The sequence below is a fragment of the Schistocerca piceifrons genome, chromosome 2, assembly GCF_021461385.2.
Source record: "Schistocerca piceifrons isolate TAMUIC-IGC-003096 chromosome 2, iqSchPice1.1, whole genome shotgun sequence".
Taxonomy (NCBI): domain Eukaryota; kingdom Metazoa; phylum Arthropoda; class Insecta; order Orthoptera; family Acrididae; genus Schistocerca; species Schistocerca piceifrons.
Genome location: NC_060139.1, coordinates 478,043,801 through 478,056,700, shown reverse-complemented (window position 1 = coordinate 478,056,700; position 12,900 = coordinate 478,043,801). Strand labels below are relative to the sequence as shown.

Sequence of the window (12,900 nt, the reverse complement as noted above, 5' to 3'; positions counted from 1 at the left end):
ACTTCCATACATGGCTACACTCCATACAAATACTTTCAGAAAAGACTTCCTGACACTTAAATATATACTCGATGTTATCAAAATTCTCTTCTTCAGAAACGCTTTCCTTGCCATTGCCAGTCTACATTTTATATCCTCTCTACTTCAACCATCGCCAGATAGCAAAACTCATTTACTACTTTAAGCGTCTCATTTCTAATCTAATACCCTCAGCATCACCTGATTTAATTTGACTACATTCCATTATCCTCGTTTTGCTTTTGTTGGTGTTCAATCTTATTCCTCCTTTCAAGACACTGTCCATTCCATTCAGCAGCTCTTCCAGGTCCTTTGCTGTCTCTGACAGAATTACAATGTCATCAGCCAACCTCAAAGTTTTTATTTCTTCTCCCTGGATTTTAATACCTACTCCAAATTTTTCTTTTGTTTCCTTTACTGCTTGCTCAATATACAGATTGAATAACATTGGGGAGAGGCTACAACCCTGTCTCAGTCCCTTCCCAACCACTGCTTCCCTTTCATGCCCCTCGACTCTTATAACTGCCATCTGGTTTCTGTACAAATTGTAAATAGCCTTTCACTCCCTGTATTTTACCCCTGCCACCTTCAGAATTTGAAAGAGAGTATTCCAGTCAACATTGTCAAAAGCTTTCTCTAAGTCTATAAATGCTAGAAACGTAGGTTTACCTTTCCTTAATCTGTTTTCTAAGATTATTTGTAGGGTCAGTATTGCCTCACGTGTTCCAACATTTCTACGGAATCCAAACTGATCTTTCCCGAGGTCGGCTTCTACCAGTTTTTCCATTCGTCTGTAAACAATTCGTGTTATTAACAGATATACAGTCAGAAATGCTTTTCCTTATATTGCCAGGCTGTGTTTTATCTCTACTTCTGTCATCAGTTATTTTGAGGCCCAAATAACAAAACTAATCTACTACATTTAGTGTGTCATTTACATCACTGTGCACTTATTTACGTACATAGATGCCAACAGCAAGACTTGTGGCCACAAGAGTGTGCTTTTAGGTGTGTGTATGTGTGAATGTGTGTGCTGTTTCCGGAAAAAGAGCAAGTTCATGAAACCTAGTGTGAATGCTGTTTTCTGTTATGTGTTACTGTGCTCAGTGCTGTAGGTGAGGGTTTACCTTTCCCTAATTTTTTGTGTTACAGACTGCAGACTTTGTCACTTGGGAATTCACTCCTCTCACACCAAAATGGAATAAATCACCAGTAGTTTAGATTTATAGGAATTTATAGGTCCTTTGGGATCTAAATGAGTTGGATGTGTGTGACAAACATGTATACTAAAGTTATGCTGAATTATAAAAGATGTGTCTTATTGGGGTCAGGTGATGGTAACAATGGCACATGGATTACGTTAACTGAAGGTATGCCTCATTGATATCACAGCGCACAGAAATTCAGTAAAATGTCTCTAGGGTATTGGGAATAACATTGAACTACTGAAGCATATGTTTATTTTTTCACATGAGGTCTTTCATGACCGGATGTCACAGCTGCTTGTAAATCTTCCATGTTGTATCATCATGATACATGAAACTGATTTGTTCCTGACATTCCATCCAGAGTTGCACTGGACATCTTCAGTCTGTCATTTGTAAGTGCAATCTTGGATAAAACATTAGGAATCATAGGTAATACGTAAATTGCGATAATGGCAAGAACTTTCAGACATTCAAAGACAATAATTTTCCTTTTTTTTCCAAATCTCACATTCTGTTTCTGTAGCTGAATTTAAATTTTTCCTTATTAGATAAATGTAATACTACAACGAAGACAATCTGTTTGCCTTCTTTTTTATTTTCTTTTTTCTTCTGCAGGAAGAGGCCGAGGAACATTTGGTAAGAGAACATTGCCATCTCCTAGTGGTGCCAGGAAAAGACGGAAATGTGGAGTCTGTGGTGAAGAAGGTACGGACTGATTTTATTTCTGGGCTGCTCCTTCTTTAAACATGCACAAAAGTTTGTAATGTGTAAATCTCAGAGTGATCTGAGAACCTAATCTTCTGAAGAAACAATCAAAGCAGATATCAAAAGTTGAGACAGTTAATTAAGCAACCCCTACATAAATAATACATTCAAAGACAGAAGACAGGTGTTATAATTTTATGTAAACTTAGTCCACAGACATTGTGTAGGCTAGAGTTTGGGAGCAAGCAAAGAATAGTTTTGAAATATACCGTATCATCAGTGGTCCCTATTTGAACATACATTGTGTGTTAAGTTGGCTATTTTCTCATTTTTTCCGTCTTATTTCAGATTTACTTTTGCACTGTGACTTTGGACCAGCCCATATTCATTATTTTAGAATTCACACAAAAAACAGCTACTAAACATTTTAACTCAGTTGGATGAAGTTAAAAAACTTTATAGATAAATCTTTTAATAGTCCAGATCTCAGTTGTATAATTTATTCAGTGATTACTAGATTCAGCTGCATGTTCATCCATTTTCAGATCCATTATCAGTTCGAGTGCTTTGCATGTCTGAATGTAAGATTAGATACACACACACACACACACTGTCAACAACATAACAATAGCTCATATATAAGATTGACTACAATGAAATAACGGGATGTACCATGTAAACAAAATCTTTCTTACAAGTATGCTTAATGCTCTGAATTGGCCTCATAAGTACATGTTGTTGAGAACTTACTGGCGTAATGAGACTGTATATAGAATGTTATGTACCAATGTGTTTTTGTAAGAAAGGTTTTGTTTACATAATCTTTCATCAGAATGGTACAAGCCATTATTTTATTGGAATCAGTCTTATATGTGAGCTACTGCTATGTTGTTGACTGTATGTCTTTATCTAATTTTACAATCAGACACTGCACTCGAATTAATAACTGATCTGAAGATGGCTAACATGCAGCCAAAACTCGTAATCACTGAATAAATTATACAGTAGAGATCTGAACTACTAAAATATTTATATAATGGAAGGAAACATTCCACGTGGGAAAAATTATATATAAAAACAAAGATGAGGTGACTTACCGAACAAAAGCGCTGGCAGGTCGATAGACACACAAACAAACACAAACATACACACAAAATTCAAGCTTTCGCAACAAACTGTTGCCTCATCAGGAAAGAGGGAAGGAGAGGGGAAGACGAAAGGAAGTGGGTTTTAAGGGAGAGGGTAAGGAGTCATTCCAATCCCGGGAGCGGAAAGACTTACCTTAGGGGGAAAAAAGGACAGGTATACACTCGCACACACGCACATATCCATCCACACATACAGACACAAGCAGACATATTTAAAGACAAAGAGTTTGGGCAGAGATGTCAGTCGAGGCAGAAGTGTAGAGGCAAAGAAGTTGTTGAAAGACAGGTGAGGTATGAGTGGCGGCAACTTGAAATTAGCGGAGATTGAGGCCTAAAATATTTCATCTATAAAGTTTTTTAACTTAATTAAACTGTGCTTTTTGTGTGAATATGGGGTGGTCCAAAGTCACAGTGCGAAAGTAAATCTGTTTTACTGGTAAAAACGTTACACACACAGAATAAGAAATAATATGGAAAAATGAAGAACTCACCAACTTCTCAACATATCATGTATGTTCAAATAGGAACCATTGATGATACAGCAAATTTCAAAACTATTCTTCATTTACTCCCACAGTCTTTGTGGCATTTTTCCATTGTTGAAGCCACTGCAACGGACCTTTTTGTGCAGTCAGTGGTTGTGATACATGTAATAGCTGCCTTACTGCAGACACTTTTGTAAGATACTCTGTACTGTTGATTGTATTGTCTGCTCCGCCCTACTGATGTTCTTTGTTGACTTTTATGGATTCTTTTCAAATACAATGTAGATTTTGTCGAATGTCTCTGCCGCCTGCCATGGTGGACCTATTCTTTCCAGAGCTCAATCAACCATTGTTTTGAACTATATCACATGCCCTGTAATACCGTTCCTTTGGAAAAAAAAAAAAAAAAAAAAAAAAAAAAACTTCAGGGATTTGATTGCATTATACCAACTGCTTATGTTCAAGTGAAATCCATAACACAAAATGTTTATTCCTGATTAATTATGACTCCTATGTAGACTAGTACATCTACCAGAAGCGTGTAGAAGCTAATGCATGAAAACACCCAGAAGAATTAATAATATTCCACCGATTTGTTTATCTTACTGAGTCAGGGTGTATACACCCCAGGGCAATTGGGAAATTCGGGAAAAACCTGGGAATTTTTTCATCCAGGAGAAAACCATGGAAAAAGCAGGGAAATTTTTAGAATTCTGGGAATTTTTTAGTGTTCTAGTTTTCAATTAACTTTTTGTAATTTTGGCTGGTAAGAACTGATACTCTAATGTCTGTCAACAGCAAAATGTGTTAAAGGCTTTAGGACAAAGACTGTGTAATAGTTTATAACAACAAACTGCTTATGATGAGGGTGATGTCACAGTTGTTTGCATTAGGTTCATTTGAGCACTTCCAGTGGGCTCACACGCAAGCGTAGTTGAGTCACATATGAGCAGTACCTTCCTCCGCCTCCGACTACTTGAAGTGTGACTGTTAATGATTTTGCTGTTTCCTCTTCATTTCAGGCTCTCAGGTCAAATGAAAACAAAATGGATTTCTTTGGCTGGGAGCAATCAAGTGAACTAAAATACATTCACATAATTATGGAAGGCTAAAATTATTAGTTTGTTTTCTGATTTTATTTAATTTCCACATTTTTGGCTTCAAGTATTAAGCACCTTGCAGAATAATGAAGTTATTTTTGTTGGTTTGCTAAAGAAATTTGGCTTTTATTAATCTTCTCCACAGAGGCAGTTAATTTATTTGAATCGAAGTGTTTCAGTCCATACTGTCAGCTAGTTTCAACATTTCACTGAATTTCAAATTCACTTTTTCATCTTCTGGCACATATGGCATTAAGCCACAATAAAGAACCTAACACGAGATAACAAAATAGTGGTACACCAAGAAAATTTACATCCCAAAAACCACACTGAAGAGCTTAATATCAGGTTGGGGCCTACTTCATTGTGAATCTGGACATACATATGTGCACTTTAAGCCAAATTATGCATTTTAATATGGTTTAACACAGTAATGCCTGTTTTCTGATGCTCTTTAGCACCTGCTGGAACAAGCCTGTTTCTAACAGGTTGCAGAAAAATAAAGTTTCAAAGTAAATTTCCTTTTACGCAAGGTGAGTTGTTTTACGTGTGAGAAAGTTAGATGAATTTCTTGTGGCTCTCATTTAAAACTTAACACTTTGAAAACCAGCCACTTAGAAGAATTTTGAGCCCAGAAGACCACACATTTATTCATTATTTAAAATTTTACTGGCACATTTGTGCGACGCATGTTACCACAAGTTTCTGTTTACCCCAAAAACATCACTCTAACAGATACAGTGTTATGGAATGACACTATCCAGTGATAACAATTTAACACAACCAAGCCTGTTGGAATTAAATGAAAGTAACAGAAATAAAGAATTCAAACAATATCTTAGAACATCCCATACCCAGCCGTGTTCAAGAAACCAAACAAGGTGGTGCAGAAGTAAAGCACCAGCCTCTCATTTAGGAAGATGAGGCTTCAGATCTCTATCTGATCAAGTTTGTGCTCCATCTATAATCCTAATTCTTCATCTTCTTCTTCCAATTAAAGAACTGTCATAGCAACGAGTGATAGACTGGGTGATGACTACTTTTGCTTAATGCTTTCAGCCACATAGTGACTTTGTGGACTGTCTGTTTTGCCACAAAGGTTATTGCGATTAAAAATGGATGCTAACAAGTCACTTGTATCGATTGTGCCTTGTGCTGAGCAGTGCATGTTGACCATTTGCTAAATGTGTAAAATTTACAGAATTAATCCAACAGTTTGTACTTCTAGCTTCTTATTCTGAATTCTTAATAAAATATTCTACCAGCCCAGTTTAACCAGAAAAGAAGTACATTAAAATTTGTGATTATGCCAGTTCCATGTGAACTTCACAGGAATTGCTTATAAGATGCAGTAAAAGTAAAATGTTATGTATTTAACTTAATATGGAATCTTAAATAAAACAATTAGTTGCTAATCATCGTAGGAGGAATTTTAGACAATAAAAGCGAATTATACCAAACCATCTTCTAACAATGGAAGTGTAGTGGGCAGAGTACTAATCTCTTGCCCTGGAGGTCCTGGTTTCAATCCTACTTAGGGGCAAGGATTTTTCCTCGCTCAGCCAGCTATCGAAAAGGCTATTGAGGCTATGGACCTGCCACTGTCACTATGCCAGTGCTGTGGCAACAAAAGGCTGAACCCTTCCTACAGTCAGGCCCGTGCACCGCAGACTTTACTCTTACCTTCTAACACGCATTCTTATGAACAGCATTTTAGCATACATTGCTATTATTTGATCACTAAATGCACATTCGCAATGCCAGAGTGCAAAGTAGAGATACTAACCATTGTTACCATTCGAGTATGACTGTGGAAGAAGATTTTACGCTTACACCCAACAGGCCACTGAGTTTGCTTGTATGTTGTGTGATTGTAGGACATACTTGGATCAAGAAAGGCTGCTCTAGTATGACACACTTCACAAGCATTTTTGTGAAATGAAGGTTCAAAGTTTTACAAACTTATTGGATATTGTACAAGAGAGCAGACAACGAGCAGTGGCATTAGTGCAATCAGCTAAGCTAGTACATTAGAATTCTGCCTGTATTTAAGTCTCGTCATCACCCCCCCCCCCCCCCACCCCCCCCCCCCCACCCTGTCGCCCCCAATTCTTCCAACAAACACATGTATCACTACAGTAAATCCTGTTTCCTCAGACAGGAACAGTAAAGGTGTTTATGTCTTCAGTCCTGAGACTGGTTTGATGCAGCTCTTCATGCTACTCTATCCTGTGCAAGCTTCTTCATCTCCCAGTACTTACTGCAACCTACATCCTTCTGAATCTGCTTAGTGTATTCATCTCTTGGTCTCCCTCTACGAGTTTTACCCTCCACGTTGCCCTCCAGTGCTAAACTTGTGATCCCTTGATGCCTCAGAACATGTCCTACCAACCGGTCCCTTCTTCTTATCAAGTTGTGCCACAAACTCCTCTTCTCCCCAATTCTATTCAATACCTCCACACTAGTTATGTGATCTACCCATCTAATCTTCAGCATTCTTCTGTAGCACCACATTTCAAAAGCTTCTATTCTCTTTTTGTCCAAACTATTTATCGTCCATGTTTCACTTCCATACATGGCTACACTCCATACAAATACTTTCAGAAACGACTTCCTGACACTTAAATCTATACTCGATGTTAACAAATTTCTCTTCTTCAGAAACGCTTTCCTTGCCATTGCCAGTCTACATTTGATATCCCCTCTACTTCAACCATCATCAGTTATTTTGCTCCCCAAATAGCAAAACTCCTAATTCCCTCAGCATCACCTGACTTAATTCGACTACATTCCATTATCCTCGTTTTGCTTTTGTTGATGTTCATCTTATATCCTCCTTTCAAGACACTGTCCATTCCGTTCAATTGCTCTTCCAAGTCCTTTGCTGTCTCTGACAGAATTACAATGTCATCAGCCAACCTCAAAGTTTTTATTTCTTCTCCATGGATTTTAATACCTACTCCAAATTTTTCTTTTGTTTCCTTTACTGCTTGCTCAATATCAGATTGAATAACATTGGGGAGAGGCTACAACCCTGTCTCACTCCCTTCCCAACCACTGCTTCCCTTTCATGTCCCTCGACTCTTATAACTGCCATCTGGTTTCTGTACAAATTGTAAATAGCCTTTCAATCCCTGTATTTTACCCCTGCCACCTTCAGAATTTGAAAGAGAGTATTTCAGTCAATATCGTCAAAAGCTTTCTGTAAGTCTACAAATGCTAGAAACGTAGGTTTGCCTTTCCTTAATCTTTCTTCTAAGATAAGTCATAGGGTCAGTATTGCCTCACGTGTTCCAACATTTCTGCAGAATCCAAACTGATCTTCCCCGAGGTCAGCTTCTACCAGTTTTTCCATTTGTCTGCAAAGAATTCGCGTTAGTATTTTGCAGCAGTGACTTATTACGCTGATAGTTCGGTAATTTTCACATCTGTCAACACCTGCTTTCTTTGGGATTGGAATTATTATATTCTTCTTGAAGTCTGAAGGTATTTCACCTATCTCATACATCTTGCTTACCAGATCGTAGAGTTTTATCAGGACTGGCTCTCCTAAGGCCATCAGTAGTTCCAATGGAATGTTGTCTACTCCTGGGGCCTTGTTTCGACTCAGGTCTTTCAGTGCTCCCATTTCATCTTCATCTACATTCTCTTCAGTTTCCATAATATTGTCCTCAAGTACATTGCCCTTGTATAGACTCTCTATATACTCCTTCCACCTTTCTGCTTTCCCTTCTTTGCTTAGAAATGGGTTTCCATCTGAGCTCTTGATATTCATACAAGTTGCTCTCTTTTCTCCAAAGGTCTCTTTAATTTTCCTGTAGGCAGTATCTATCTTACCCCTAGTGAGATAAGCCTCTACATCCTTACTTTTGTCCTCTAGCCATCCCTGCTTAGCCATTTTGCACTTCCTGTCAATCTCATTTTTGAGACATTTGTATTCCTTTTTGCCGCTTCATTTACTGCGTTTTTATATTTACTCCTTTCATCAATTAAATTCAATATTTCTTCTGTTACTCAAGGATTTCTACTAGTCCTTGTCTTTTTACCTACTCGATCCTCTGCCACCTCCACTACTTCATTCTTCAAAGCTACACATTCTTCTTCTACTGTATTTCTTTCCCCCATTCCTGTCAATTGTTCCCTTATGCTCTCCCTGAAACTCTGTACAACCTCTGGTTTAGTCAGTTTATCCAAGTCCCATCTCCCTAAATTCCCACCTTTTTGCAGTTTCTTCAGTTTTAATCTGCAGTTCATAACCAATAGATTGTGGTCAGAGTCCATATCTGCCCCTGGAAATGTCTTACAATTTAGAACCTGGTTCCTAAATCTCTGTCTTACCATTATATAATCTATCTGATACCTTCCAGTATCTCCAGGATTCTTCCATGTATACAACCTTCTTTTATGATTCTTGAACCAAGTATTAGCTATGATTAAGTTATGCTTTGTGCAAAATTCTACCAGACGGCTTTCTCTTTCATTTCTCTCCCTCAATCCATATTCACCCACTATGTTTCCTTCTCTCCCTTTTCCTACTCTCGAATTCCAGTCGCCCATGACTATTAAATTTTCATCTCCCTTCACTACCTGAATAATTTCTTTTATCTCATCATACATTTCATCAATTTCTTCATCATCTGCAGACCCAGTTGGCATATAAACTAGTACTACTGTAGTAGGCATGGGCTTCGTGTCTATCTTGGCCTCAATAATGCGTTCACTAAGCTGTTTGTAGTAGCTTACCTGCGCTCCTATTTTTTTATTCATTATTAAACCTACTCCTGCATTACCCCTATTTGATTTTGTATTTATAACCCTGTATTCACCTGACCAAAAGTCTTGTTCCTCCTGCCACCGAACTTCACTAATTCCCACTGTATCTAACTTCAACCTATCCATTTCCCTTTTTAAATTTTCTAACCTACCTGCCCAATTAAGGGATCTGACATTCCACGCTCCAATCCGTAGAACATCAGTTTTCTTTCTCCTGATAATGACGTCCTCCCGGAGGTCCGAATGAGGGACTATTTTACCTCCGGAATATGTTACCCAAGAGGACGCCATCATCATTTAACCATACAGTAAAGCTGCATGCCCTCGGCAAAAATCACAGCTGTAGTTTCCCCTTGCTTTCAGCCGTTCACAGTACCAGCACAGCAAGGCCGTTTTGGTTAGTGTTACAAGGCCAGATCAGTCAATCATTCAGACTGCTGCCCCTGCAGCTACTGAAAAGGCTGCTGCCCCTCTTCTGGAACCACACGTTTGTCTGGCCTCTCAACAGATACCCCTCCGTTGTGGTTGCACCTACGGTACGGCTATCTGTATCGCTGAGGCACACAAGCGTCCCCACCAACGGCAAGGTCCATGGTTCATGGGGGTAGGACAGCAAAGGTAGTGATACTAATAGTGGTACATTTATGGGAGGTGTAATGTGGAATAATGATTTTTTTATTTGTGAATTTGGTAAATTCATACACACATTGCACTGAAGTTATACCATATTAGATGTGCTTTGAACAGTGTCCACCATATTTGTGATGCAGTGTTTGGTGGAAGATCAGAAGAAAAGGGAAAAATGACATGACATACTTACAGTCTGGTGCCATAATCTGGTTGCACTAACCTCACTTGTCAGTAGCTGGCACCCTCGTACAATATTTGAACATTGATTTCTTGAGAAGGCTTTAGAAGCATGTGTTACAAAAGCAGCATTTGTTACATTTAATTATCTGTTACAATATGATGCACCGTATGTTTCCCAATGCTTGATGGTAACTCAACTTAGATGGTAGATATAGAACTTATTGCATATTAAGTTTCATGTTCAGCATGCATTTACTCTATGAGAAATAAGAATCCGAAGTTTACTTTTTTTTTTTTGTGTGTGTGTGTGTGTGTGTGTGTGTGTGTGTGTGTTGTTTGTGTGTGTCATGATTTTCACACCCAACTTTGATTCAAATATCTAACATTGTTAGCCTGTATTGGACAATCAAACACACTTTTTTGTTGGTTAAAACCATGATTTTTCTAATGGGCCCAGTTTGGAAAATTTTATAGAACATAGTTTTTGCAAAATTTGGTGGGAAATACGGCATTTTTTATTTTTTTTACAAATTCTTCAACTTAGCTCATTTAGTATTAAAAGTAGTACATAAATCGAAACTGATATTTGAGAACCTTGCGCTGTTATGTTACTACATGCCAAGTTTCACACTTGTCATACCTTCAGCACCTCAGATAAAGAAGCCAAACTTTGAAATTTTTTTGGTGCCATTACTTTTTGAAAGTTGGGGTTGATGAAGAGACCCATCACTGGGTTGTCTTTGTATACCCAACCAATTCGCAGAAAGAAAAACCAGCTGACAATGAAGAACAACACTGTCAGAAAGTATCTTCCTCTGCTGAAAGTATCAGTAAAAGCTTTCACCTCTTTAAATAATAACTTTGACTCTTCAAGGTACTTGCAAATGTTGCATTGTTCATTTTTTCTCTGTTGTTTCAGGCCACAACAGGAAGAATTGTTCTCACAATCCCAGCTGAATTTCTGCTGTATTTGAGAGTAGTGTGAAAAATCAACTCTGAAAATTTTTCAGAATTATATTCAACAAACCCACAATCACAATGTAACAACTTTTTATTGACTAGCTTTGACATCAAAGTTTTAACTTTACATTGTGAGTCATGAATTGTAATATCCTATGTTAATTCCCCTTAAAAATAGTACATAATAAATTATATTATTGTTTTTTTACTGCTACTGTTGGTGCTGTTATAAATTTACAATGCTTAACCAAGCAGCAAAAAGGAAGGATTTTGTACTGTAGTACCTGTGCGTCATAATCTTCCATCCTTTTCAGTTGCATAATGCAGCAGTTGTCTTAGCATTAGCAGTGAATGCTGTCTTTCTCTTTTTGAGCCGTATCTAGTGTTATGTCGTGTGTGCACTTGCAGAATCAGTTCCTGGTTCATCACAAGGACTCCTACTTTGAATCTGTGACTCTTGTGTAGGGATTCAACACCTCAGGGTGCTGATCCCTCCTGATACATTTGTTTACCTTAGAGATAATGTCAAGTAACAAGCTTGGTCCCATTCTGCTTGAAAAGTTGGGAATTGAGAAAAGGTAAATTTAATAAACATTATCATTTGCTTCGAAGTGCCAATTTTAATTTTACTAGTCCAACCAATCCTGACTCAAACAGTAAAATCACTTAACTGACACCAGTTTTACTGTCTGGGTTTGGGGATATTACTAATGTGTAGCCACCTATGTATGAACGGGAGTAAACAGGTTTTACAGTTACCCTTATCAGTAAGCAGTGATGCCAGTCGGCTGACAATGAGGGGCCTCTCCAAGCACTTTTTTATGCAATTCAATAAGTAAAAATCAGGTTAAAAAGTGACTGTGCAGAAATCAACTGGAAAGATGCATCTACACAGCTGCAGGCGTGAATAGGTTCCAGTTTTTTGAGGTTTTTGTAAAATGGATTTTAGCCCATTATTTTCTTTGAATACCTTTTTAGTTTTACACAGACTGTTTTAGCCTTCAAGTCTTTTAGTGAAAAATACAGGGTGTATTAGGGGGAATGGTCAGTTTTCAGGGATATGACAGGAATGATCGTTTAAAGTAAAAAAGTCTTGTGAACGTGGGCTCTAAAATGTGCATCTTAAGAGCTATGAGCACTTGTTCATTATGAAGAGCGTAAAGCTCTTAAGATACGCATTTAACCTTCAAGTGGGTGCACCTATATACAATGTATGCCAACCATTACATTGTCTTTTCACAACTGCAAGCCCATACCTATTCCTTCATTATTGCTTCAGCTAACACAGTGATAAATTGTCTTGTCATACATCAAAGTGAGCAGCAGTACTATAAAATACAACATGAGCCAGGCAAGAAAATGGCCCAGATTATGAGCTAGTAGCACAATCCCACAATGAGGCAGATAAGACAGTGCTCATATTATGTAAGTTATTTATCATTGTTTAATTAAACTAAGATTAACCTGTTTATACATGTTTGTCTTGCTAACATTAAAGGCACCTATTCTTTACACACACACACACACACACACACACACACACACACACACACACACACACACACAAGAGATATATACCGTTGCTATGATTATTTTCTCTTTTTATGAGACGGTGATTCAAAAAGATGAACACAATTTCAGTTGGCTATATTGCTTGCACTATACATTGTACTTGAATTATGTCAAGTATATT

General features: G+C 37.8%; 1 protein-coding gene across 1 annotated transcript in view; it reads left to right on the top strand.

Annotated features, from left to right (window-relative positions):
- Positions 1 to 11,415, top strand: part of LOC124776834 (DNA topoisomerase 3-alpha) — a 177,952-nt gene extending 166,537 nt beyond the window's left edge. The window contains exons 18-19 of the mRNA XM_047252000.1: positions 1,842 to 1,931; positions 11,167 to 11,415. Coding sequence (XP_047107956.1) covers positions 1,842 to 1,931; positions 11,167 to 11,204 — 128 coding nt within the window. The 3' untranslated portion in view covers positions 11,205 to 11,415. The remainder of the gene's footprint in view (positions 1 to 1,841; positions 1,932 to 11,166) is intronic.
- Positions 11,416 to 12,900: the final 1,485 nt, after the last annotated feature.